General features: G+C 35.1%; 2 protein-coding genes across 5 annotated transcripts; one reads left to right on the forward strand and one right to left on the reverse strand.

Moving 5' to 3' along the window:
* Positions 1 to 6,598: 6,598 nt before the first annotated feature.
* Positions 6,599 to 19,101, reverse strand: LOC115446520 (uncharacterized oxidoreductase YjmC). Of its 3 annotated transcripts, none has more exons than XM_030173200.2 (9): positions 19,038 to 19,101; positions 13,463 to 13,618; positions 11,353 to 11,541; positions 10,662 to 10,777; positions 9,435 to 9,533; positions 8,759 to 8,845; positions 8,235 to 8,343; positions 7,673 to 7,833; positions 6,599 to 6,813 (listed from the first exon to the last, which is right to left on the reverse strand). In XM_030173200.2, exons 1-9 carry the CDS (start codon positions 19,084 to 19,086, stop codon positions 6,655 to 6,657), a joined length of 1,125 nt encoding a protein of 374 aa, XP_030029060.1. In that variant the 5' UTR covers positions 19,087 to 19,101; the 3' UTR covers positions 6,599 to 6,654. The 3 variants fall into 3 exon arrangements, with proteins under 3 accessions (XP_030029060.1, XP_030029061.1, XP_030029059.1); XM_030173201.2 differs by lacking the exon at positions 19,038 to 19,101 and adding an exon at positions 14,672 to 14,756; XM_030173199.2 differs by lacking the exon at positions 19,038 to 19,101 and adding an exon at positions 14,559 to 14,722.
* Positions 19,102 to 20,298: 1,197 nt separating this feature from the next.
* LOC115446521 (uncharacterized oxidoreductase YjmC) lies at positions 20,299 to 26,894 on the forward strand. Of its 2 annotated transcripts, none has more exons than XM_030173202.2 (9): positions 20,299 to 20,437; positions 22,624 to 22,788; positions 23,263 to 23,451; positions 23,832 to 23,947; positions 24,405 to 24,503; positions 25,027 to 25,113; positions 25,634 to 25,742; positions 26,009 to 26,169; positions 26,658 to 26,894. In XM_030173202.2, exons 2-9 carry the CDS (start codon positions 22,638 to 22,640, stop codon positions 26,820 to 26,822), a joined length of 1,077 nt encoding a protein of 358 aa, XP_030029062.1. In that variant the 5' UTR covers positions 20,299 to 20,437; positions 22,624 to 22,637; the 3' UTR covers positions 26,823 to 26,894. The 2 variants fall into 2 exon arrangements, with proteins under 2 accessions (XP_030029062.1, XP_030029064.1); XM_030173204.2 differs by lacking the exon at positions 20,299 to 20,437 and adding an exon at positions 21,525 to 21,685.
* Positions 26,895 to 27,656: the final 762 nt, after the last annotated feature.

The following is a 27,656-nucleotide window of genomic DNA, read 5'->3' on the forward strand; positions in this document are numbered from 1 at the left end:
ATCAATGCGACCAAAACTACGCAAGTGCAATATCTTAGAGGGGAACTTGGGAGGTTTTAGGGCCTAAGACCTGTAGATGAGATCATGGTGAGTGAAGCCAGGAGCGGGAAATTGACCGTGGGAGAAAACAGGGGAAGGAGCAGAGGTGAGGATAATGTCAAGCCAAGTGTCGTGACCATCCATATTATGGTGGGTGGCTTGCAGTAGTAGGACATGCAGTTTAGCAGAATCAAGGACAATAAGGAGTTTACGAGATCGATAATGATCCACCCATGATGATGTGATGAACATATTCTGATCTTATAGATTCCAGAACTGTTTCCAGACCGGAGAAATAATCAAGAGATGGGGGACAGTAAATAACACCTAGTAAGGTTTTCACTTTCTTGACCCAAACCTCAAGAAACAGAAATTTCACATAAGCAGAATAAGAAGCAGAGGAAGATATTACAGTTATATATTTCAGGTCGCTACGTAAATATATAGCGACTCCGCCCCCTCTCCTGTCAACTCGATCATTTCTAATCAAAATGAAACCAGGGAGAGGGTAAAGGGTAGAAGGAAAGTGAGTTTAGAGCCAGCTCTCAGAAATCAGAACGGCATGAAAGTTGGCTTACGAAAATAATCTCTTTTCATTCAGCCTTTAACTAACCACTAAGCTGTCATTAAAATTTGACATTTAATTACTAACTTAAATGTATATTTTCCTATTTTTCTAATATTTCTTCAAATACCGGAAATACCGAAAATACCGGAATACCGGAATTTATTTTAGGTCAATACCGAAAATATCGGTTTTGAAAAATGGTCCGGTATTGCGACCCCTACTAGAGATACACATAGCTACTCTCTATTTTATTTTAATATTCTTTATGTCCTTGTATTTTTTAGTTAGGAATATATTTTATGCGCTTACCAATAATTATTAATTAGCAAAATAATCTCGATTGATGATTGACAGTTGTGGCGACTGAAGCCGAATGCCATACGGTGCTTTGTTATTCAAATTAATTAGTGGTTGTCCCTACTACTCTTTATAAGTACTTGTGTCGCTAAAAATCGCGCAAGCGCCTTACACGTCTCATCAGTTATTTGCATAAAAAAACGCAAAACTATAAATAAATACCTTCATATCAGTTTTTTCGAACAATCTATTCTTTTTATAGTTCCTTGTGTTTTTTGGCAAAGTTAAAACCTTGCTTCTGTATTAAATTAATCCGATTGCTTTTTGTCTAAATATATAAAACTAGATTCTTTAATTGTATGACCATCCGTCATAATTTCAGCGCAAGCCGCAATTACTTGAATTTTGAAGTTAATAATCGTACTGCCATTTTTTGCTAAACACTAATTATTTTAATCACAAGACAGATAAGATACTTTACTTGGAGTCGGCCATCGGATTTTAATATAAGTGATGCATATTTTTGTAACAGCCTTTTATGAGGTATAATTTAAGCAATAAGCGCCAATGCTACTAATTTAATTTTGTAATAAATTGATGGCTGAATTTTTAAAAAATATAACTGTATTTATTATTTTTTCTGACTAACAGAGCTGTAACAAAGAAATATTCTTATTCAAATGTCACGTGAGAATTTAGCACATGCATAATCACTTATTTAAAAATGATTAATTATAACATGTTTTATACAATGCCGAGCAACGGCCTTTTGTGTAATGTAATGAGAAAATACCTACAATAAAAATAATATAGGAAATATTAATATTTAGTCCTAAGCACCCGTCCTTGACACCTGATTACAATTAAGGTTAATATGGATTGCGGATAAATCCTATTTGCAAATTCTGTGTAGTGCACCTGGATAGTGAAATATCGTCGGAAGTACGAAACGCACACTACGAATAAAAACATGAAGTAAACATAGCATACTAGCTACCAAGTAGAGGTCAAAAACCTGCACTGCATTAAGAAAGCGCTAAGTTTCTTGCGGAAGAATCCACGTATATATTGTGCTAATAGAAATCATGTTTCTATTAAATTGGTGATTATTCTAATAACTAGCTATGAATAAAGAATAAAGATCTAAATGCAATCTGTAGTTTCGATAATCAAAACTTATAAGATTTTAATTCGAAAAACCACGTGCGAAAAACCATTAGACGACGGATGTAAGCTTTGCAAACCACGGAATACTAGTTGCCCTGCCTTCAAAGGAACTAAGCCTGAGCTTGTTATATCTACTTACCGTCATTACCAACCTAAGGCGCAGTACAAATATTTTTGTAGAAAGTGGTGAACATGCTCGACGAATGCGCTCCTTTCTCCTTGCGGTTTATGTCGCATGTCAAGTTCCGTGTCATTACAACCGTTGCATGAATCATGATGCATTCGATATAGGAGATGTCTGTTATTGTGGTGGTTGGATATATTCTATATCTACCCGGGTAGCGACCACCGTACACAGATGTAAAAACGCCTTATAAATGTGTCAGATTCCAGGATCAACCTGTGTATATCCAGTTCCAACAGGCTGGTATAATTGTATCGACTTTCAAGGGGTAATCATCTCTCGTCAGTCGACATTCTATAGGACCCCACTCATCATCAGGTGCAATGGGGTCACATTGCTGTGCATTTATAAAAAAAATGAGTTAAAATCAAGCCTTGCAGTGTACAAGTATGTAGTAAAAATTACACTTGTATTTAGCAATAAAACAAAACACAGAACGTCTGTATCCCCGAAGGAGTTAAACAAACGTGCAACCAGAGGACCCACTTTTCGGCAAGTGTGTTCCGTCTCATGATGTGATAGGGGGCGAGGCTATTTCCATATCGGACAAAAATTGAACAGAAAATCTAATATTACTTTTGTAGAAAAGTAATATTAGATTTTCTGTTCAATTTCTGGGTGTAGACCCAGGATTAGAAATCTTCTTCTTAGTCAGAATGACAGAGTAGTAGTGTTTGTCGCGATGGTAATATACAGAAAGTTGTCAGAGTCGTCAGTCTTGCTAGGTTTGTTAATGCTTCTCCATTTTTATCGGTTAGTAACGCTGCATGTACACTCTGTTGTGGATGACTGTGTTGCCGCTTAGATCAAATTATTCCAGCGAAAGAATTAGCTGTAGAATATTCCATTGTTCAACATAGATCTCCAGAAAGTTGTTTTACAGCGACTTATTGGAATTTCGTGATGACACTTTCATGAAGTACTTTGTAATTGGTAATTTTGATTTCTGGTTATAAGGCCGTAACATTTATTATCAAGTAAGCGGATTATTCATCATTCATTTGTTACAAAATTGAATTATCAAATTAATGTAGGTTTAATTTGCAACATAACTAGCAATGATTAAATGTATTTAGTTTTTGTTCGCATAAAACCTTCACGAAAACATGATCACTGAAGGTCGATTTTGGGACCTCCTATTTGCTGTTCTGTGCTCTTCAATTATTTATGTCGTACACGAGCATAGTTTGTCATGTTTTGTTACTTGTCCTTTGTTGTTTGTAAGCGCGTTGTTTTTTCTTTGTGAAACACAATGTCCTCTTGATATTACGGAACTTGGACTGCCTTGGTATAAGGATTGTCGTCGACATAATATATTCGTCGACATTATAAGGATTGTTTTTTTTTTGCGATATAAAACTATTCAAGGTTTGACTGTGATAATAGTTAAAGGAATAATTCACGTTAAAAATGAATAAATATGTAACAATAAGAATGTATGAGAAAGCAACATTTATTCGAACAATATACTAGGACGTATACAAACATTTATAACAACGTACAAAAATAAATAAGGGTAACGGGCCCTATTCCGTCACCTATTTATTTGTATATCTATACGGCTATCAAAGCTGTCCTTCGCTTAGAACGCCCGTAATTGGACATAACTTCGTAAACGGAATAGGGCCCCCTGATCTTAATACAGAAGGGGAGCAGGAAAATGCATCTTATCTGCTGAAAACGTTCCAACTCTACACAAAATGCCGGGCGAGGTGTGCCTGGCGTTGGTTTGCAATAGAGCTCCTTCCGTATCTAAAAGACCATTGCCAATTAATACCGGAATATTGTCACTCCTTATAAAGCTTGGTGTTTTAAAGTCTGTAATTACAAATCAACTTTAATTAACGATTTGTGATACAAATACAAATGTAAAAGGATATCCACCTTATTAAATTCTGCATTGATTAAATACTAATAGCGACAGTCCATTATCTTCTGAATTGGAGAATGTGGATTATTTTAACCTTTACCGAGTCATGTATTCATTCTTTTTACATTTCTGTACTATACATTTATATGATTAAGGATTTACATTGTTCAATATGTCATCGCTTACGCTGTCTACTTACCGTCGCATGGCGAGCCAATGGAACTCGCTAAATAATTCGGTTACGCCCAAAATAATTGAGAATGTATGCCAAACAAAATAAAGTTCGCACTTAAATAAAAGTTCACCAGAAAAAGAGCGCCTTAATAGCTAAGGCCAGCTCTGAATGGCATGTTATAAGCACGGCTAGGCCCTAAATGCCACGTAACAGTCTTGTAACGGATCTAGATAGCATGTATTTTGAAAAACTTTTGCCAATCATTAAAAATAACTATAACAATTACCACTTAAAAATGTTTATTTATTTCAAAATTAACGAAATAAAATATGTTATTGTACACTTAACCTCAAAACTTCTTTGTAATTAAAAATAAAAATGTCTTCGACAACATAACAGGAACGCCAATAAACAGTTAGAAAAACATAACCTCCATACAAATAACTGTGATACAAACATTTCAATTGTCGAACGAAAACTGTATGTATGAATGAAAATTAACCTTTGTGTGCTAATGAGTAATAAAATACATACTTAGGACAACTTCTAAGCCATCTACACATCTTCGGGCGGAACACGAACACGAATTTATGTGAATATTTGTCGAAAGTTTGCGAATTACTAGAAAAAAAATAAATAAAAAAAAACTGTACTAGTAATAATGAGCCGATTTTACCTCTTTGAATATACAAATTCCGTCTTCTTGACAAATATTTTTTATTATGAAGCCGGTCTGTGTTTCACAAATTATTCATATTCATTATTAGTATAAGAAGGTTAGGCAAAGTGGCAATAATTATTAAAAATTCTGAATAATACTTCATTAGAAAGAGGGTATATATTATGTACATCTCATGGAAGGTCGAGCCCGTAAGCCTTATTCTCTATGCCACAAGTTATTTTGACTGCGTAACAAGCACGTAATGCACCGCGTCGTGTTTACGATAATAGACATTGGCTTACAGAATACCATTCCACGCAAATTTGACGAAGACAACGTAACACGGCTGCATTACAAATTTACACTATCATAGAAAATGAGGAGCCTGATTACTATCGCGTGACATTACCTGGGGAGTCGACACAATTATGCCGGACTTTTTGAAACCGAATTTACAAAATTAACAGATTGGACTGCTCTTAACAAAATTGTTCGCAGGTGTATACACGACTTTACCGTCACCTTCCAAAGGTCGCGTTAATGCATGTTACTCGGTCAAGTAAATATTGCGGTTATAATAATACTATTTCTTTTAATACATTTTTTATTTAGTAGCTATAAATTAGAGAACCGAAATTTCACGGGTCAATTTCCAGGTTAGACAATACTTTTGAGTCTAAAATAAACATCCTTTTACAGTTTTTAAGCCAATAACACATTCAATTAAATATTTATTTTTTATATAAAGAAGATTCTATACTGTTGGAAGTTATTGTTCTTATTGAAAATTTCAATCAAGGTGCTGGTAATTTAATTTCAAAATTCAGAAATAGAATTTTATCCTCGTCTCTTTTATAAATGCGAAAGATTGACAATTTAACCTTAGAATTTATCTCAGAAATAGCTAAACGGCTTGAGATAAAATTTGGCATTTGAAAGATGTCCTGGATTGGCACAGATGCTACTTATATTTCGATAACTTAATGGGATTTTTATCTGAACTCTTAAATAGATGATGATGGTGATAATGTAACTTTTTAGCCGTAAAGGCTATTTACACGGGCGAAGACGCGAGGAACACCTAGAAGATTAAATTAATCTACAATATTTTTATCGGAGGCAACTCGAGTAAAACAAGACTTAGTAAGTATCTACTATTATTTTTTCGTGCTTAATAAAACTAGTAAAGTACACCCATGAATTATGGAATTAGTAGCTTATAGTTAACTATACTAGAGCACAATTTACACGCATGTAAACAAATGATGCAAGATTATTCCACAAAGAAACCGGGTATAAAACAGTCAATTGTACCAATCAATGGAATAAAAACACTAATAAATTTACATCCGCCCGGATAGCGACCACCACAAGATGAATATTACAATCAATGCAATAAAAACACAAATAAATTTATATCCGCGCGGATAGCGACCACCGTAAAGTTAAAACCCGCCATATTGGCCCACGTAAGTGTGTCGCGTTCCGGGATCAGCCCGTGTATATCACCAACAGGCCGACAAAGTTGTGTCGACTGCCGAGGAGGAACCATATCTTGTAGTCGACATTCTATTGTATACTCCACTTACCATCAGGTGCAGTGGCATCATTTTCCCATGCACGTATAAAAAAAACAATGCAGTATTAATATTTTTATTAAAAAAACAACAATATTATATTATCATTTTGAGTTTCATACAGTCTCCATAGGTTGAACTCCTATCCTCTTCGCAATGTTGAAGTATCGCTCGTACTGCTTCTGCGCATAAATGATTGTGCCTCTCTTGGTAGTCTCTTCTGAGTTTATGCGCTCCTTGTCTCCTGGTGCTAACACTGGGAGAGACGGATCAACCTGCGAATGAAAAAAATCGTGAATTATGCTTTATCGTTATGCCTGGCTTGGACTGTGAGGTCCTGGGTTTGATACCTAGGTGGGGGAATTATTTGTATTATATTCATTCATTATTGCATTCAGAGAAGTAACTGGTTATAAATACTTAAATTTAAGTAAAAAGAAAACCCGTTTATAAAAAAACCTATTAATTGAATATGTCTTAAAAATTGTGTGTTTATACTATTTATGTTCTTCACCATGATTTGTTTATGAATCGTCCCAAACAAGTTATTTTAAATAATTAACAACGCAAAAGACTTTGACCTTCGTTATCAGTACCTAAACAAGTTTTGTAAGTGGAATAAACCAGAAAAACTGACGAAGTAACGAAATCTTATCAAACACCCATACCAAAATTCCCCAATGTATTTTCAAAAATGAGGTTTACATTTAATCGTAAGTCTTTCATATGCGAGAATCCCGCTGGTACCTTTAAAATGACTATTTCTGACACCAAGCACCAGTATGCAATTTCATCCGGAGTCAGTCTAATTATAGAACATTATGGACTATTAATCTAGTTTTAGGCTTTTACTAATATATGATCTCCCGAATGCGATGAATCCCGAATGCAATGTAAATTTCACGAGAATAGTAACAGGTGTCCTAATTAAGCCTGCGCATTCTGTGGCTGCACCTATAATATATTTTTAAAGTGACGGGTAGAAATCTGGTAATCAAATCCTCTACTACTGAGAAGGATAAGGAATTAGTTCACCACACGAGCGTAGTTTGGGTTGGCAGACTTCACATATCTTAAAAATTCTTAGGGAAAACAAAATATTAATACAAATTATTTATATGGACATGTATCTACCGGTTCCATACTCCTCCAATGGTGTAGACAATCGGCGATACGCTCCGCGAATCCTGGGGCGAAGCATTCGGGGTCTATGGCGACGAAGCAGTGTCCGAGGTCCGGAGGGCCGCCTTGACTGTTCACTTCCCAACCACGGATGTTGTGCGTTGATTTTGATCCTATACATTGAGAAAATTAATTAGTTTGCTTAAAATTTGTTAAATGGAAACACCATGGTAGGGAGAAACACCCTGGCAACACCAGTATATTTTATATTGCGACAGTCTCAAATTTTCCTTTGACCTATACAAAGTCTCAAACTATGCGCCTTAGTCGAACGTTAAAATGTACGACAATTGACGGTGACAGGTCTAGGGTTCAGGACGATTCCAACACGAACTAGTGATAATGTTTCATAATTAAATGTTTTATTTTAATGGAATGTAATATAGAATATTTCCTTTTATTCTTGAAAGTTCAGATGGTACTGCTACTGTCAATAGACAGTCGTATTAAATACCATAAGGTTTGCTTAAGAGTAGCTTAGTCATTACGTCATTCAATCGCTTAAACTATGTACCTGATAATCCACTGCAGAACACTTCGACCATGGCACCCAGCCCGTATCCTTTGTAACCGCTGGTCTCCTCCAGACCACCCAGTGGTAATAAATTAGCTGTGTCGAAAGCCTGAAATTAAATAAAGATCTTTTTGTGACTATCGTTTGATAGACAATGTCCGCCAGATATTTCAATGCCTCAATTGTTGCGTTACTGATAATATTATCTAAGAGCAAAATTGCACTTTGAAATGTTATCCAAGCGCCTACTTCTTATTTGTTAATTTCTTTTAAAGCAACGCTAAGTGATGTTTACCAAAAGAATTGGTCAAAAAGATGTGACGTCTGATCTGCAAATATTATTGATTAAAATATATTATTTTACACCGCTTTGTATTATTTCATTGAACATTCACAACAACTAACAAAGTAACCATTTATTTAAAAAAACAGCTATACATACTTATATCTTTAGTACTCTAATAATGCAATTTTTTATCAGGCGTTTCTAACCAACAATAATATATTTGTAACAAATCACTTACCACTTTGGAATCTGTGGTCAATTTTCCGTCTGGACCCAGCGCCCAACCCTCAGGGATGGGTTCGTCTTTGTGCATTTGCACTTCTATCTACAAAGGAAACGTTTCAATATTAGCTATTATGGTAAATTAATATTTCATCCAAGATCGAGCGGTGACCAATGCATCCAATGAAATGCAAATAATCATAAATAGACCACATCAAATTTATGAATACATATGTATATTTAATTATCGAATCAATATTACACAATAATAGTAATATTTTCTATAGTATACGACGAGAAAAATTGATAATAATTACGAACGTTCAACGAAAAACAGCTCCTAGCTGAAAGTACAACGAACTTTTGACATTCATACGGAAGCACACCTTGCCCAGTTTAAGCTGCTGTTCAAATATAGCAAGAATGTAAATCGAAAACTAAATCGTGCGCATACCACATTGATCCGGCGGATTGATTCGGTGGCATACTTGTATGTGCCGTACGATTTTCAATCTGACGTTCTAACTCTGATCCCGAGTCGAGCAGTGATGTTTGTTTTTATTATTAGCCCTTTATCACATCTGCATCGACGGAAAACACATGGGAAATAAAAGTGACCTGGTTGCACACCCCTCTCCTGCAAGGACAAATGCGTCATGTGGGTGTATTTTTCATTAATATGTGACACATACCTTCCCAACAGCGACTGCAGTGGTAGCCATGTCGACCACGATGCTGTCACCACCAGTCGCCGGGGCTGCCATTGCTATCGGATTAGTTCCTAAGGCACTCTGGAAATACATCATTATGATTATTAATTATGTGTTTTTTTTTTTCTATTACGAGTTGGGCAAGTGACCTCATTATCCTGGTGAAGGCGCTATTAAATATTGAGCAGCGAGACAGGGATTAACAATATGCCAGCCTGCTTATTTGCTCCTTGATTTAATACTCACAATCATCAAAATGTAAAGCACGAAGCAGCATAACTAGATACTGCAAACATATTGATTTGTCTTATAAAGAATGTATGAATGCAGTCGAAGATTGACCTTCGGTTTCCATAATCGATAAAAACGCCACGCGCGGTACAGTTCAAAAACAAACACAGTAAACCAAAATTAACGTACGCACCAATAAAGACTAATGTTTGAATAATTAATATGGAACATCTATAGTCATCAAAGTCAAAAAAGTAATCAACACAACTGAGTAGGCAATGGCTTGGGTGTGCCCCTGGCATTGATACAGTCCATGGGTTGCTGATGCCGCTTACCATCACGCAGATCGCTTGCTCGTTTAAGTATTAATGCAATAAAAAAAGCAAAGGCTAGTCATATCTGTCTGATTAATATTACAAATGTAAAATGTTTGGATGTTTGTTAGAAGTAAACATAGAAATAGCTGAACGGATTTGGGTAAACTATGTTCTGAATTAACATATGGAATATTTTTCCCGTTAAATTAATCCCGTGGGAAATGATGAGAATTTTGAATAAGATTTTTTGAACAGATGGTACTAGCGTCATAGAGATGACACTAAAAATTGTTACAATGTTTGAGACACTTTTGTAGCCAAAAACGTATTTCACGCCGGCAAAGCCGCAAGCAACATCCAGTTCACAATAAATTAGCAAGAGTCAATCACAACACCTTATCAGATAGTCCGTGGTCTCCATTCGTATGACAATGATGAGATACTAGAGACCGTAGCCATGATGCTATTCTCATGATAATATATACTAGAAATAGACTTATCGATCGAATATGTTATTTAGACACATTTTTACATGTTATATTAGCGTTAACGATTGTAGGAAGGCATCAAGATACCTTCGCAGATCAAGACGCCTTGTAGTCAAGACTACGGCCTTAGCAGTAACAGTATAAGAGATGAAAACATTCACGAAGTCAGGTACCTTCTTAGCTCTTGTAGGCACCATGATGGGTGAGGTATTTGTAAAAGCCATTCCGATGAGACCCTCGCGTTCTGCCTTCAGTGCCCAGTAGCCGGCCATTCCGAAATGATTGCTACCTGAAAACAAAACCAAGGAAGGTGAGATTGAATAGGAAAAACGGTTATGAACGCTATGGTCCCATAAATAACTTTTTTGGAGAAATCAAAAACTTACCAAGTTTTTTTAGGGATTTATTTAACTTACAGTCCATATGCTGGCAAGGTTACAACTTGAGCTTAGTCCTCCTCCAGTGACGCGTCTAGGCGTTGTATTTGATAGTGTTCCCCGTGTGCATTCTGACCCGTTGGGGAATAGGTCTGGTTGTATCATTATATTCAATGTTTTAAAATTATTTTACTACGTACGTACGTAGCTTTGTCACGTGCTGATTAAAGATGACATCACCCTTTAAATTGCGCGGCGAGCAACCATTTAGATTAAGATCATTATACACATGTATTTAAACCATACTTACCGCGGAATACTTTTACCTTCCCAAATAGATTATAATCTATTTTTATAACTTAGCACACCTAACATGAATCATCAGCTCTGTACCATATCTTAGGATATGGCACTTGTTAGGCACGGGCCTCCTCTCCTACTGAGAGGGTTCAGGCATCCTAATATTAGTAAAGTTAAGATTACTCACGTTTAGCAGCGACCCATCCCACGCCTGCTTTCTTCGCCTTCTGGATGGCGAGGTCCATGGCGAAGTTGCTGACTGTTGCGCCGAGAGCATTGCAACCGTCCACCCACGCCGTAGCCTCTGTCTCCTTGAGTATCACAGGCTTGGCTGTAGGAACTGTCGCCTTTGACAGAATGTCATTAATGTAGAATTCTGGAATAATCCGTAAGAACAATGAGAAAACATTTAATGGATTTCATAAGAGGTAAAAATCTCAAGAGTGGATGAACAGTTCTGTAATATTTATTTCAGTCTAAACAATATTGTGTTTCATAGGGTAAAGAAAATTATTGAATGGCTGAACACACCCACCGTTTCCTAATAATTTCCTTTAATTGTATGTCTTATGTTGGAGATCGTTGCCATATACATACTATAAAAATATTAAATAACAAAAGTTCATTGTTCTTTGACTGTAACCTGCCGTTGATATTTCAAGGACATATATTTCGCAGCTGACTAACATCATGTACGCGCAGAAACCTGTCCCACTAAACAATCCTACGTGCGGTTTGGCAAGTAGCAATGATAAAGAATCGTAAATGAACAGGAAAATATTTCAAGATATTGATTTTTATGAAGAATGCGTGCAAATGAGCATTTAATAAGAAGAAAGGTAATCTCTGACGCAATAAATACCAACAAGCATCGAATCCTGAATACCAAGAATACTAATTGCCATGATTGATTTCAAGAATGGGGTAATTGAACATAAAAACATAGTATATGAAGGTAATGCTCATGATCTCACTCCAAAGGAAGATGATGCAATTTATTGCCTTCGAGGGAAACTGGAGGAAATTTCTTGAGCATCTGGCAATCATTAGCTGTATGAAACGCCACTTGACATCTTTTCTGTGAGACGGTAACATGGACTTGATAAAACAGTTTATTCACACTGTAGACAATATTTACAACTCTACCATGTGAATGCTGGTGGTAAGATATATTTTATATCCGTCCAGATAGCAACCATCATACATAAGATTAAAACCCGCCATAGTGGCCCACGTAAGTGTATCGCGTTCCGGGAGCAACCTGTGTATATCCGGTTCCCACAGGCCGGCATAATTGTGTCGACTGCTATCGTCTCTCATCAGTTGACATTCTATTGGTCCCCACTTCACTTACCATCAGGCGCAGTGGGGGCACTTTGCAGTGCAAATATAAATAAAGAAATGTATTATTGAAGACAATAATGATACAGTTAAATAGTAATAATGCTTATAACGGTGAAGGAAAACATCGTGAGGAAACCTGCAATCTGAGAAGTTCTCTATAGGAATTTCGAAGGTGTGTGAAGTCTACCATTCCGCACTAGGCCAGCGTGGTGGACTAAGGCCTAATCCCTCTCAGTAGTAGAGGAGGCCCGTGCTCAACAGTGGGCAAGTATATAATACAGGGCTGATATTATTATTTATTATTAATGCTTATAATACCTTGACTCTTCTACGTAAAATGTGAATTAATGAAAAAAAAAGTTGTAATTGCAATGCATTAAACACAAAGTTCATTGATATCAGTAAAATGTCGATCACATGACAGTACCATTCAAACAAAACCTGTTTTAATATTGTTTACTAACATAACAAATACAAAAGGCTACAGCAGTTGCATTATAACGTTTTCCTTAAACAAATTACTAACACGCGACGTCAAGTGTAATTTCGGACTAACAATTTAACTTCGAATCGCTACTTCCACGACTGCAATCACTATGCGGTAAATTGGATAGCTAGGTTTTACTAAGTCACTTAGGTCACCGCTTATCTACGCCTGAGATTACCAAATTACAAGTCATATGTCATATACAGTGTCATTTGACATTGCGTTAATAAATGAAACCACATACTCGTCTTTACCTGTACTAACATTGTGCTAAAAAATATCCATAAATAACAAAACATTTCACCAAAATCTCAGTATAATTTTCAATTTCTTTTTTAATCATTTTATAGTTTAGTGCAAATATAGCATTTGACAATATTTGATTGGCTTAAACATCTGTGTAACGAGTAGCATTGATTCGGAAGTATGAAACAGGCCCTAATTTACAGTAAAATAAACAACTCACCTAATCTATTGAGTCCGTGGCTGAAATGGCCCACTATATCCGCGTGAACCAGTAAATCAGCATGAGCCTTGGCTTCCGACTCAGGAGTCTGGACAGCCATGAGGCTCTGCTCCATGAAACGACGCGCCTCCTCGATGCGCACCTCCATTGTGGACGCTGCGTGCGGACAAATTATGCATTTATACTCGCTTGATGATTATATAGAGTGTATGTCGTTGTAGGTATTTGGTTTCTATATATGTGATCTAATTGTGGTGTGGTTTGAGTGTCGTTTGTTAATTAATTTCATCGTTTGAATCATTACTTTAAATAAATAAGTCATTAGGTGTAAATATATATTCAATATTTTATGTAATAAAATCATAATTTTCCTCGTCTGCTCGTTAGTTTTATTTATGTAAGTTTACAAATAATAATATACAAATGTGCAAATAAATAAAGTCTTTTTTAATTTTAGTGCAGGAAATACAAATGAGACTATATGTTGGTAAAATTAGTCAGCGTTTATTTTAATACAATTGTAAGTGTATTACAACCTTGTAATGGAAAAAGCGAGACGTTTGTGATGTATCGAATATTTTTTTTTATTTTTACTAATAAACCGATTACGATAATTATATTATATTATACTTAATATATTTTTTCTTTTGTATTTTAATATAGTAACTTCACGCAGTGAAATAATGCCCTAATATTTGAAACAGCCTGTATATTGCATTGCAAGGAAAGATCGTATGTCAACCAAGGAAATTGGATTATGCCAAACAATTAAGTAACTTGTAATCGATACTTGGCTATACACTGTATAAAGTATCAATGGAGAGTATTGATAAACTTTGTACGAATTAAATTTACATTATTTTTCATTAAGAATAATGTGTTTCGTATAAATGATGATATACTTTTAAATAAACATTCAAAGATAATATAAAACGATGCCCCGATGTTATCAGCTGATTTGTTTTACAGAAGATAAGGTGAAATTTATTTTGCGTCGTTTCCAAGCATTTAATAATTATTTACACGAATGCATTAAGTATTAACAGAACTACTAATATTCCTCCATCCTTCACTATAATACAAATTAAATACATACATAAATACGCGCGCAATGAATAACAATTTCGTAGAGTGGGGCAAATATACCGCAAAATGTTCGATTGTTTCGTGAGCAACATTATGTACGAATTAATCTCACTAAAAAATCACCTTGGACGCCACTAAAACGTGTGGTTGCGCAAAACGCTCACCGATAACTGTTTTAAATGTATAGACGTTACACACCGGTCGAGATAACCAGGACCATACACTGCAAGGCAAGAAAAACGGGTATTTAATATAAAAGCGAAGGCCACGGTTGTGTCAAAGATACTGAATTGTATTCAACTATATGGAATTTAATACCACAGAACCAAAGCTGGCATGTGGAGTACTTGTTCTTGGATATCTCTGGTAATCTCTCTCTTCTTCTTTTAATTTAAAATATTTTCCGCCTGGTAGGACGTATTAAAAAATAATAAAATGATCTACGTAAGTTAGTCTCTTCATTACATAATAAATACTATTGTATATGCATTACACTGTTTTGACCATCACTGCAATCTAATAATAGTAACTTGCCTGTTTTTTTTCACTAGTAAGAATTGCTTACCGAACTGTTGGTAGAGTTGACGTTGACGAACCTAAATAATGTATAAAACTTTAGACCAATTCATAATAAGATCTTATTGATCATTATTTTTAAATAAATTCGTCATTTATTCTGTCTGGCAATGTAACTACGTGTCCGTTGTTTAAATTATGTAATTATTGTTTCGATAAACGTCAACATAATTATCTTTTAACTTGTTTTGCTTCTCCATTGTATCGCATTTGACATAGACCTATTATCGTTCTGGTTAATTCATCTGTCCTCTGTCTCTTAGGCTTGATTCACACATAATTTACAACGATATTTAGACCGCAAAAAATCGTTTATTATGAAAGCGTATTTATGAACAACGGACTGGCAACCTTAACCTTTTAATAGTAGTTCTAATTTATAAACGTGTGCATAAACATTTGCTCTTATACTTTGGCACGAATGAAACATCATACAAACGTCTTTTTTATATAAACTAAAACGTATCTAACCACACTGCCTTCCTTTAAATCTATCTATATATATAAAAATGAATTGCTGTTCGTTAGTCTCGCTAAAACTCGAGAACGTCTGAACGGATTTATCTTATCTTGGTCTTGAATTATTCGTGGAGGTCTAGGGAAGATTTAAAAGGTGAGAAAAATTCGAATAATTGCCGGGAAAATCCTCAAAACAGCATTTTTCTATTTCCCATACAAACGTTTTCTAACTAATACGTAGAGTCAATTTGAGCTTTATTGCTATTGTATAAAGTTCACTGTTGTCTAAGCAATGTAGGTGTGTTCCTAACATCAAAGCAGTGTGCGTTGGAGCACAGAATATAATAATGTAATGTCGCGTTCTGAAACTCAACAAAAGTGATATCGCGGACCCGACTAAATTGAACAGTCACAAAATTTAATATATCATTAGTTATTTGGTTGGCTTCACGACATTATTTCTTTTGTTTTACTTTAAAATGCATGTTTTCGTTATGGACAATTTTTGAGCTACTTTTGCATATCTATACTTATAATAAATCTGTAGAGAGGTCAATTCTGTACATGAAATATATTTCCAAAATAACTGGGGGTGATTAGGGATCGATACTGATGCTAAAAATGCAATTAGTAAAATTTTTGTCTGTCTGTCTGTATAACCGTTATAGAAACAAAAACTACTCGACGGATTTTAACTTAACTTGGTACAATTATTTTTCATACTCCTGAGCTGGTTATAGTATACTTTTCATCACGCTACAATTAATAGGAGCATAGCAGTGATGGAAAATGTTGGGAAAACGGGAGAAGTTACTCCATTTTTTAAGCTTCCGTCATTTCGTGTGCAACCTTAATGGTTAAAAGTTCCTTCGATTTCACCAGGATCCCATCATCAGACCCTGACCGGACAATCGGACCACCTGCATACCACCATAAATTAAAAAAACATCCCGACAAATTGAGCACCTTCTCCATTTTTGAAACCCGAAATCCACGCGGGCGAAGCTGCGGGCGGAAGCTAGTCTACAATAAATTAAACCCACTACCTCCTATGGTACTGGTGGTAAGTCTCTTGTATGCGAGAGGCCATCTGGGTAGATGTAGACTACCATCACAATGTCTATTTCTACCACCATGAACCAGTGTGCATGGACTGTTGCGTTCCGGCTAGAAGGACACTGTAACCAGCGTTATTACTAGGCATTATAAGACTAACATATTACGTCACAGGGTGACGTGCGCAGTAGACTACCACGCAGTACTTTATAATTAGTTCTGTGTGGTGTTGTTACCAGTGGCGAAGTGACCATATAAGTCGATTCCTGCCGGCTTTCTTTTCGTTACTTGTGTAAAATCTAATTTTCACTGGAACGATTTGCAAACCACATTTATACATCTTAATAGTACCTATATGTTGTATCGGGTTGCCTTTCGGAAAATTTCCCCTTCGCTACTGCTTTCTACCCTCAAGCCTCCCTAGATGCACCTTCACCTGACCTGGAGTATACTGCAAAAAATCGTTACCACTCTTTTTCTTGTAACCAGAACCTCGTTTTCTTGGTTGCTGGAAGGTCGTTTCGCTTACCATTAAGTGATGCTAGTCTCGTCATTCAATTGCAAAAAAATGTGTATAACCCGCATGCATTCAAAATCCTTATCGCAGTCGTCAGAAAACCTTGAACCTCATGTGACTTCAGTAAGTTCGGCAAGGTGAACGACATGACCGTATATTTATAAAGAGACAGACGTGAGTACTTGTCGCGGATATCTTCATACTGATTATTTCTTATTCCTTTTGTGTGCGAGTATATTTTATGAAATAGGCCGAATAATTAGTAATGTGTGTGATAATTGACTTTAGGCGACGAAAAGTATTGGGAAGGAATCAAATGAAGATGAGATTACGGTGGTAAAAATTATCGTTGAACAAACTTTAAAAAATACTACGAGTTGAGTCACCTCCTCTTTTCATATCGGTTAAATAGGTATTAGGATATAAAAGACCTTTGAAAAGTTATATTCCTTTAGATAATTTTAATGCAAGTTAAGGTAGTTGTTCATTGTAGAAACAGTAGTTTTGCAGATTGTTAAATAGTCTTAATGAGGCAATTTATAAAAAAACAGTAATTTTGTAGATTGTTAAATAGTCTTAATGAGGCAATTTATAAAAAACCGTAATTTTGCAGTTTGTTAAATATTATCTCAATGAGGCAGTTTGTAAAATTACGGATTACACATTAGGTATACGAAAGCAAAAAACGGTCAAGAACTCAGAATAACACAAAACCTTTTAACATTATCTACATTTGTGATCGAAAATACTTGACCCTTCGAATGACCATAGACACTAGAGACTACCTGGTAGAAATGATCATTATCTTAAATAAGGTGCTAATGGATAATATATGTTCCGGGCAAACGTATTAAAACTAAAAGAGTGTATTTAGAAACTCATTTTGTAAAAGACAGCAAATATTCTTTACAAAAAATAACTTATAAATACATAGCATATGTGGATACAAATCCTAATATCAAAGGTGTTTTAATAAATTACCCTAAACGACAACTTGACACGAGAATTTCGAACCATGACTACAAGACCACAGTCATGCTATCACAAATCCCAACGAGCGATTAACGAAGAACAAACAAAAAACAAGCGAACACACATCACGAAGACTAGGGAAACCACTTTTCGCCAAGTATTTTCTGTCTCATGAAATGAATGTGATAGGGGGCGAGCCTATCGCCATATCGGGCACAAATACCAGACTCCGGTCGGTACTGAGCAGAAAAACCTTGCCCGAACAGCAATTCGAACCCAGGACTTGAGAACGCTTCCGTATCGCGCAGGTAGTACAACTACGCCACCAAGGCAGTCAATTTACTATTAAGGAAAAAATAAATGAATAACCGTGACATACGGTCTAATATTAGACTTCAAAGAACTACCTAAATAAGTAAATAAACAGAAAATATTTAAAGTAAAATGAATCATTCATTCGTACGTGCGACGCGCACGCATCAATATCTCTGAAACACCAAATTGAATGAAGACCTTCAATTCATGTTAGATTATTGCTCTGACGACGTATGTACTTCGGCCATGAACTCTTGTTTACTAACCGATATTAATTAACGATCCCAATTTCTATCCTTGGATCGATCGCGAAAATTGTGCAATAAATAGTACTTAACCAAAATTAATTTTGTTTAATTTGATTGTATACTTACTCAATATATCTCAGGATACCTCTCTATTGACTGGATGTCGTAATTGAAGACGACGCAAGTTTGGAACACAATGAAAACGTAAAATAATGGTAAATCCTTTCTCTTATAGTCTGTGGTACAAATTGTCAGTGTCAACAACACATTAAAAATATAAAATCAGCGTATCCATTGAGCGTATCAATAGTTTTCATTTACTTTATTAATTTATTCTACAATTTACCTGCACGAAAATTCGCAGAAATCTTCTTAATAAATAGTCTTCTAAGCATGTTTTTAATATTATCGATAGAGGTTATCCAAATAGTTCACCACTATGAAGTATGAAGCGATTCTAATTCTTGGATAGAAGCCAAAAAATGATTCGAGTATGGCCATATAAAAAATACCTAAGGAAGAGTAAAATACGTGATTTATTTCTTCTAATTCTTAATTATTGGGAAAAGCTATTTATACAATTTCTGTTAATACATTTTTTTTTCATATCTAATTTTGAAGGGAATTTTCGTTAAGAACATTACGTAAACGTAAATTAGGGTAAATCTGTAATGTGGTATTAAAGTTTAACTATTCACTATTGTTAGAGACCTATCGTTATTTTCATGTCAAATTCCAAAGTAAAATAATTCGAGTATTTTTAATCGGAAATCCCAAAAAAATTAAGTGCATATCTCGGACCTCATAAATATCGCAATACTATGCCACCAATAAGCCAATTGTAAAATATACTGCATGAACCACATCATAACATTTTCAAATTATTATTTATTTTAAAGACATACTTAATACGAACGAAGTTCTACGAACGGTGGAGCATTTTAGGTGCTTCTTCCAAATGTATACTTAGTTCTTATGTAGTTAACATTCTTAATTCTTAGTTACAAACGTACCCAAGCTTAGCATAATTATTGTTTATAACAATGAGTATAAATAACCACGGAACTCTAACACGGAAAAGCATTCTGACCCCAATTTAACCACTGATCAGAAAGCGCAAAATTGTTCATAGAAATATGATCCTCCGAACCTGTTGCAATTTGCCACATTTGTTACGGATTAAGTATCGTACTGCTAGCGCTTTAAGACATGTTTACATAGAAGGTAAAATATTATATTAGAACATGATAAAAAAAATCATTCATCAATACAGTAATATTAAATAGATATGATATAATTGTAAGTTTTGCGTTGTACCTAGTCGTAATAATTACAACAGTATTTTGAGGTAGATATGGAAAAACCAAAACTTATTTAAATAAGGAAAAATGATAATAACAATAGAGAATGACACAACACAGTCAACAAATTGAAATAAACTATTGTTTATTTATTTGTCCTAACATAAACCTAACAAAATGTTAATCTCCGTAAGTTTGCGCAATCCAATCTAATTTCACTGTTTGGCAATCAATACCAATCATTACTATCGGTCATTGACACTATAAATGCATCTATAACACCACAGCAGGTTCACATAATGCCCCATTTTGCTTGCAAACAAATGTTCTAACGAACTACATTAGCGTTTAGTTTGAAGAATCGCGTGGCGGCGACTGCACGCGCCGATTTTAAATCGTGGTTTATCAATGAGTTTGTATTGTGAAGTTTTTATGCTGCTGGCAGGTAATTTTATACATTTAAAAAAACAATTAAAAACCTATAGGTAGTTTTAATTTAAACAATATAATATATTGAAGTTTGTTGTGTATTTTAATGTGTATTTTTTTCTCTTATTCAGCGATCAGTGATCACTCACAATTCAAGGTTAAGTTCCATTTGAGCGTGTTATTCTCAGCCCAATGCTAATTTCACCTTTTAAAGACAAAATAAACTTTCGCTTCTCTCGGCTTACATAACAGCCCTTTTCTTTTAAACAGGTTTCGCTTATAACCCAAGTGTCACCTCATGAATAATTGTTATGAATTGGTGATACAACTCACGAATGTGTTGTATGTATACACTGTTTGTTTACATAGTTACGTTTCGTTACACGTAATTTAGATACTATTACCACTTAAGTGCGAGTGTTTTAAAAACATTGTTGTAAATTATTGTTTCAAAACGGTATTTTACTTATTCACAGTGTCGATGATTAGTCAACCAGAATTCAGAGAACTTAAGCACAGTGCAATTACTTCACTATGACATCTGTTCTCTTCTGATATCATTCTTATTCCCTTCACAAAATCATTTAAACTATTTTATTAGAAAAATGAATACATTGATATATGCATGCAAAAATCAATTGTTCTTTCAGATGCATATTAGGACCCTTAATAATTTAGAAGTAGAATTAAAAGGACCAGACTGGTCCACGAAAGACCGCCTAAGCCACTTTAGCTGTATCTACTTCCACGACTAAGATGACGATGTATTTTTATATTTTTTTATGAATAACGCAAATGCCTTATCCAACTTCTTAGCATGTTTTTAAACTAATATTCGCCTCCATACCTCATAAAAATCTTGCAGTAAGTATAAATGAATCAAGTTAAAGGTGCGGAAGATTCATTTGTATATTTTCAAATACCAAACTCTATGAATACATAATAAGATGTAAATATGTACAACTTACATTTACCTTTACGTTTGTATACGCCACACTTCTCAGCAGGCACAGGCAAAACCATATGAGCGTAACAAGAAAAAAGAATTTATGCTATACTTTTTTCTTTATAAATGTAACTGCCAAGCTTACATCAAGAATTTTACTTTTAAGGCCGTCAAACTTACGTTTTATATGTCAATAAATCTTTTATAGCCGATTATAATATTCTGCAAATTTAATTTTATCATGCAGCATCCGAACGGTATTGATTTTTAATCATTTTTGATATATCCACGACGTTATTTAGAAGTGTTATATATTCGGTATGTTATAATTTTTCGTCTATTTAAACCTTATTACTTATTACGCTAGAGTTAGAATGTCCGAAGACTATCATGTTATTTTAGTAAAAACAATAATCACAACCAAAACAATACAGGGCGGAGAAACGACCTAACGGTCACAGGAACCTGCTGCATGCAGGCGGCTAATAGGTTGGTCTGGCAATCTTTAAAGGCGTATGTTCAGTAGTGGACTCCCGTAGGACAAAGAAGAAGAATAACCATATAAAATCCATGGTTTTAAGGATCTACAAGACAACATGTTTTGAACGTTATTTGTACTAATATAAACAGTTTTAATAACTTTACTTGAATAACATTTTCGTTAAATTCGTTTCAGTATTTAGTCATATTGTTAATTGACATAATTCGAAACTTAGTTATAAATTATTGATAACATCTAGACCAGTTTCCACAAGTTAAGATGAATTTGTAAAATGTTTTAACTATCGATACTATTATATAAAGCTGAAGAATTTGTTTGTTTGTTTAAACGCACTAATCTCCCGGACTACTAAACAGATTTTGTTTTTTTTTCAACAATTACTAAGATATTTTAAATAATTACTTACTAAGTTGAATTTTTTTTTTAAATATTATTTGGTAGCCATATATAAACACGAGTCATTTAACCTAAACACAACGAACCTTGTGCCCGAAATGGACTTGCATACCAATGCGCGCAATTTTAATACAAAGGAGTCAGGAAGAGTATTCTATTTTTGGCACACCAAATAGCTTAAACTTGTAACTTTTAATAAAACACTTATAATACGCCATTCTTGCTACTAAGGTCTCTGTTCACTTATGCTTCTTGATTTTTAAATTTATTACCATAGGTATAAGTTAAATTTATTTATTTAAAATATCAATATAATCTTAACAGAAATTGTCACCAATGCAATATTTGTTAATTTCAGAACACAGCTGAACGATGGGTAAAGTAGCGACTAAGGAAGTGTTGAGGTTCATGACTGACTGTCTAAAGGCGGCAGGAGCTGGTCCCAAACCTGCAGAGTTGCACGCCAAACTTCTGTTCGAGGCTGACAGAATGGGCCACCCTAGCCATGGACTCAACAGACTTGGTGAGAAAAATTCTAATTCTAATTAAAATAATGAAATATTTTTTGTAATATCCAATTAATATTGGAAAATACAAATAATTAATTACATCAATAGAAACGACTAAGTAGGTATGTGTTATCTACTGACGCGTCAACCACAAACTGGATGGCAGAGGCGAACGGTCCCTATAACCCGATTCCTGCCGGCTTCCTTAATTGATGTAAAACTAATTGTCATTAGAACAAATTCCAAACCGCATTTATGCATATCAATAGTTCCTTGAAGTTTTGACGGTACCCTTTCGAAAAAATTCACCCTTTGTTACTATTGGATGGTAAATACTTGACTTAGGTAATTGCCGATATGATATACTCATTATATCCGTTGTCTTTTAGGAATCTTAAATTAAAAACCCAAAATATAAAGATTTAATAAAAAAATAATAATTTAAAGGCAAAACATACAGATAACGAATTTTATTCCAAATCTTTCAGAAATGTACGTGAACGACATAATCAGCGGCGCCTGCCAACCCAATAACCAGCCCAAATTGATAAAGGAGAGTCCGTCGACGGCGCTGGTGGACGGCTGCAACGTCCTCGGTTCCACGGCTAGTGAGTTCGCGATGAATATCGCTATCAAGAAAGCCAAAGAGACTGGAGTCGGATGGGTCACTGTTAAAGGTAATTTCTACGAGTTAAATGTAGAAAACAGCAAATGAGCAAAGAGTATGAAATGCAATAGGAAATTGTGATTGCATAGGCCGGCATCCGAAATCAAAATTCAATTTGATAACATATGGATTATTCACCTGACTAATTAACCGACGAAGTAAGTACTTAAATGTCACTTTAATTTGACGGCATGTCCCGGAAGTAAAACTTTGGAGTTTCACTGATAATACATCAGTCAAAGACCGAAGTTACCTGTACATTCCATTTTGAGGTTTGCCGAGAGACGTTAGTCAGATGTATGTAGGACAGTAGGATAGTAGTATGTAGGAAATATCTCTGACTAAAACTAAACACAAACAATTTACAAAAACAAATTGTCAATATTCCAGGGTCCAATCACCATGGTATGGCCGGGTACTGGGCACGACTAGCAGCCCTTGAAGGAATGATCGGAATGGCGTTCACAAATACTTCACCATTACTTGCGCCCACCAGAAGTAAAAAGGTTAGTTTTAAATATATTTTTGACAATATTCGGTTACACCCAAATACATTAAACAGTATAGTTAGTTATAGACCAACATAAGGGCCAAATTTTTGCTCCAAAAGTTATTACCATTTGGTAACAAGTCGCTTTTTATTTGAAATGTCTGTATAACATGATGTCACAGCGCCCTCATATATTACTTAATACAAAAATAATATATTTACAGAAAATATGCTAATATTCGCATTAAAAACTTGTAAATCATGATATAGAAAATATAAGAAGTATTTTACATTAATGTTTAGTATTTCACGGTGTATTGAGTAACCCTCACATGAGCGCAACATTTTTATACGAAAATCTTCCCAATGTCCGCTCTATATAATCTTAGAACTCTTTGGTCAACTCTTTGTTGATATAATAAGGAGTTTGAGTAAGAAAAAAGTACGCACGGTGTGTCTTTTTGTCACTTCAGAGCGCACTTGGCACAAATCCTCTATCCGTGGTGGCGCCAGCGTCAAAGGGGGAGATGTTTTACTTGGACATGGCCACAACGGCGGTGGCTGTCGGAAAGGTGAGAACGTTTATATTTTCTAAATAGAATATAATTTGATGCTGTTGATATTTCATAACTTTATTTTAGCAAGCGAAAACGGTTTTTAAGTTTGAAAAAACTGAGTACACTGGCGTTTTAAAACGTTACTATTTTTTTGGACTGAGATAAACTCCCCATATTATGGCTATAGTGATAGCGTCTATGTCTACACTTACAGAGATATAACATATAATGATTAAATAAATTATCTTGTTATATCTACGACAAACTACTATCGTCGAAGTAAGTATTTTAAAGCTAGCAACACTTATTTGGAGTTCATAAATCTTGACTTAAATATTATAAAACACAGTTTGAAATCAGCTATATTGCCTGTATGGATATAATGTTATTCACTTAGTTTCATTTCGAAAACGATAATAAATTATCCCATTGATGGAATTATAATTACTCCTCTATCAATCGTAAGTCTTCCAGTATCGATTACTCGTTAAATAAGATTTATTCAGTAATATGTTTTTTTTTATGATTAATTTTCCAGTTAGAAATGCAGCGTCGCAAAGGGGAACCCCTGCCCAGTGGTTGGGCGCAAGGTCCTGACGGCAAAGAAACACTTGACCCAGAATTGGTATGATTGCAATATTGCGAACTTACAAACACAATTCGCGATAGTAAAGTTGTATTATTGTAGAAAGTAGATAAATGTACTCGACGCTCCAAAAGTGGCTCGCCTGATAGTTCACCAATACTCTTGAATATGTCTGATAGTTCACCAATACTCTTGAATATGTCTTATAAATCATGGTTAAAATTGTTACGGTTGCGTGTTTCATGGTGAGAAACATTTCGCCACAGCGTTCTGGCCCTTTACTTCACGTCGAAATTCAGTGGAAAGGTGTTGTGATCTTATGTCCGATTTCAATAATCGATTCTAATCGGCACTATCAAATCGATATCGAAAACGGACCAATCAGAATTTAAAAGTTTGTTTGACATGCGTAATGAAGTATTTTGATTAGTTTATTCTTGCTATTTATTCGAAATTTGAATTGTTGATTGGAAACGGACTATAGTTGATTCGATGTTATACGACTGAGACTAAAAATAAATTACTGTATCTTATCTTTAAATTAATTCTGGTTTTTCAGGCGATAAAGACAAGCTGTCTCATGCCTCTGGGGGGTGGTGAGAAAACGTCTGGATACAAAGGTTTTGGACTAGCTGCCGTGGTAGAATTGTTCTCCGGTATTTCATCGGGTAAGACTTATGTGAAGCTTTTCATTAGGATAATTACAGAAACGTAGTTTCTGATAGCAAGAAGATGAAGCTATATTAAATTTATCACTAAAATTACCTATGTATAATATTAGAGCCCCATATGCTAAGAGTTGCGAAACGAGTAGGGACAGTATTTATTTTATCTCCGTTACTGCCACTTTGAATGAAATAATATTTTTATGTTCAATAAATAATTTAATACTTTCATATCAGCCAAAAATGACTCCGCATGTCATGAATTTCAGGCGCCAACTATGGTCATAAAATTCGGCCGTGGTCTCACAGCGGATCGGGCGGTCCTGCGAACCTGGGACATTGCCTCGTCGCAGTGAACCCGTGTTGCTTTGCAGAAGGGTTTGGAGACCGGCTGGCTGACATGATACAGCACTGGAGGAAGCTCGAGCCGGTAAAGGATATAAAACAATGAAATATTGATACTACAGTTTTTGTAAAGCATTAGTACTGTTACTTTTTTTTTAACGTGCACGGGAAATTGACACCTGTGCACCTAATGACTGACGAGAGATGATTATCCCTCGACAGTCGACACAATTATGCCGGCCTATTGAAACCGCATATACACGGACTTATCCAGGAACACGACACACTTACGAGGGCCACTATGGTGGAATTTAACATTTTGTGTACGGTGATCAATATCTGGGCGGTTATAAAATATTTCCTACCTCCAGCTAGAAGCCATATCTAACCGACCCACCCAAACTGAGGATAAAATAGACAGAGCTCTATTCTTCCAAAAAGTGATATTGTTACGATTCTAACATAAGACAGCACTATTTCCTTTTCCAAAACGGGTCTCTGAAGAATTTAATTACTTCATACTTAAATATAAAGAAGCGCAACACGTCATTAAATTGTATTTGTTAATTCCAGACGGATCCAAAGTTACCAGTGATGGCCCTCGGGGACAAAGAAAAAAAAGCGGCCAAAGAAACCGATTGCAATGGAACGGTATCATACGTAAAACAAATGATCGAGTCGGCCGCAGCACTAGCGAAGAAATTAAAAGTTAAACCAATGGAAGTGAAGCAATGTTAAAAATTAACATAGTGAAAATGTGTTGCGATAGTAAATTTAATACTTATTTAATATATTTTGAACAATTTTGTATGAATGTGTTTTTTTTTATACATGTCTTATCTAACCAACCTATGGAATAGAAAAATATTTTTGTGAAACAACCAAAGTAAAATAATTTTAACATGATTTTTTTTCAAAAAAATAAGTTGTTGATTTAAGGCAATTAAAAAACAGACAAATCTGGTCTCATACCAGTATTAGGTTTGTTAAAATCCGGCTAATGCGCTGCAATCACGCGATTCCATACAGTTCGCATATTCGCAAGCCATACCTGTCGCTCTAACATTATCGATATTGTTTTAATGTGTGTTTAGATAGACGCCATGAAACCATCTTTTATGATTTGTATAAGAAACAGAACTGCACGAAAAGTGCATACGCCATATATCTTCGAACTATAAAGTAAAGTAGCATTTACAGTAACCGTTGGCATAGTTGTAGATTTTCTCTAAGTCGGGTAGCTGGCGGGAATAAAAAATTGTTCACCGAATTCATCGACAGGCTTATAAAGGCCTATACCCCATAAACACAAGTTTTTTCTAGGGCGGGCACCCTTGCCCTAACACGCGAGTACAAAGCAGCGCATACGTCGTGTATTGCCTAAATTTTATAACCTTCTTCCAAATAAAATGAGCGCGTATGAGCTATTTATAGCTTACACGCGCAACATATATACCAAATCCATTCAGTGTTTATTTTTCCATTCCATTCCTTTATTCCATACAGTGCAAGCTAAAGTCTTAAGTTTTACTCCCAGTATTTTTACAACCTAACATTATTAACTATTAGATT

The sequence above is a fragment of the Manduca sexta genome, chromosome 16 (genome assembly GCF_014839805.1).
Source record: "Manduca sexta isolate Smith_Timp_Sample1 chromosome 16, JHU_Msex_v1.0, whole genome shotgun sequence".
In the NCBI taxonomy this organism is placed as follows: Eukaryota; Metazoa; Arthropoda; class Insecta; order Lepidoptera; family Sphingidae; genus Manduca; species Manduca sexta.

Coding starts and splice junctions, on each gene's coding strand:
- LOC115446520 (XM_030173199.2), bottom strand. CDS start 14,640: ATGTTGCTCACGAAACAATCGAACATTTTGCGGTATATTTGCCCCACT. Junction 11,542..13,462: donor CCACGGACTCAATAGATTAG/GTGAGTTGTTTA, acceptor GGATTATTCCAG/AATTCTACATTAATGACATT. Junction 10,778..11,352: donor GGGATGGGTCGCTGCTAAAC/GTGAGTAATCTT, acceptor TTTTGTTTTCAG/GTAGCAATCATTTCGGAATG.
- LOC115446521 (XM_030173202.2), top strand. CDS start 22,638: ATGGGTAAAGTAGCGACTAAGGAAGTGTTGAGGTTCATGACTGACTGT. Junction 22,789..23,262: donor CCATGGACTCAACAGACTTG/GTGAGAAAAATT, acceptor CAAATCTTTCAG/AAATGTACGTGAACGACATA. Junction 25,743..26,008: donor GTTCTCCGGTATTTCATCGG/GTAAGACTTATG, acceptor CATGAATTTCAG/GCGCCAACTATGGTCATAAA.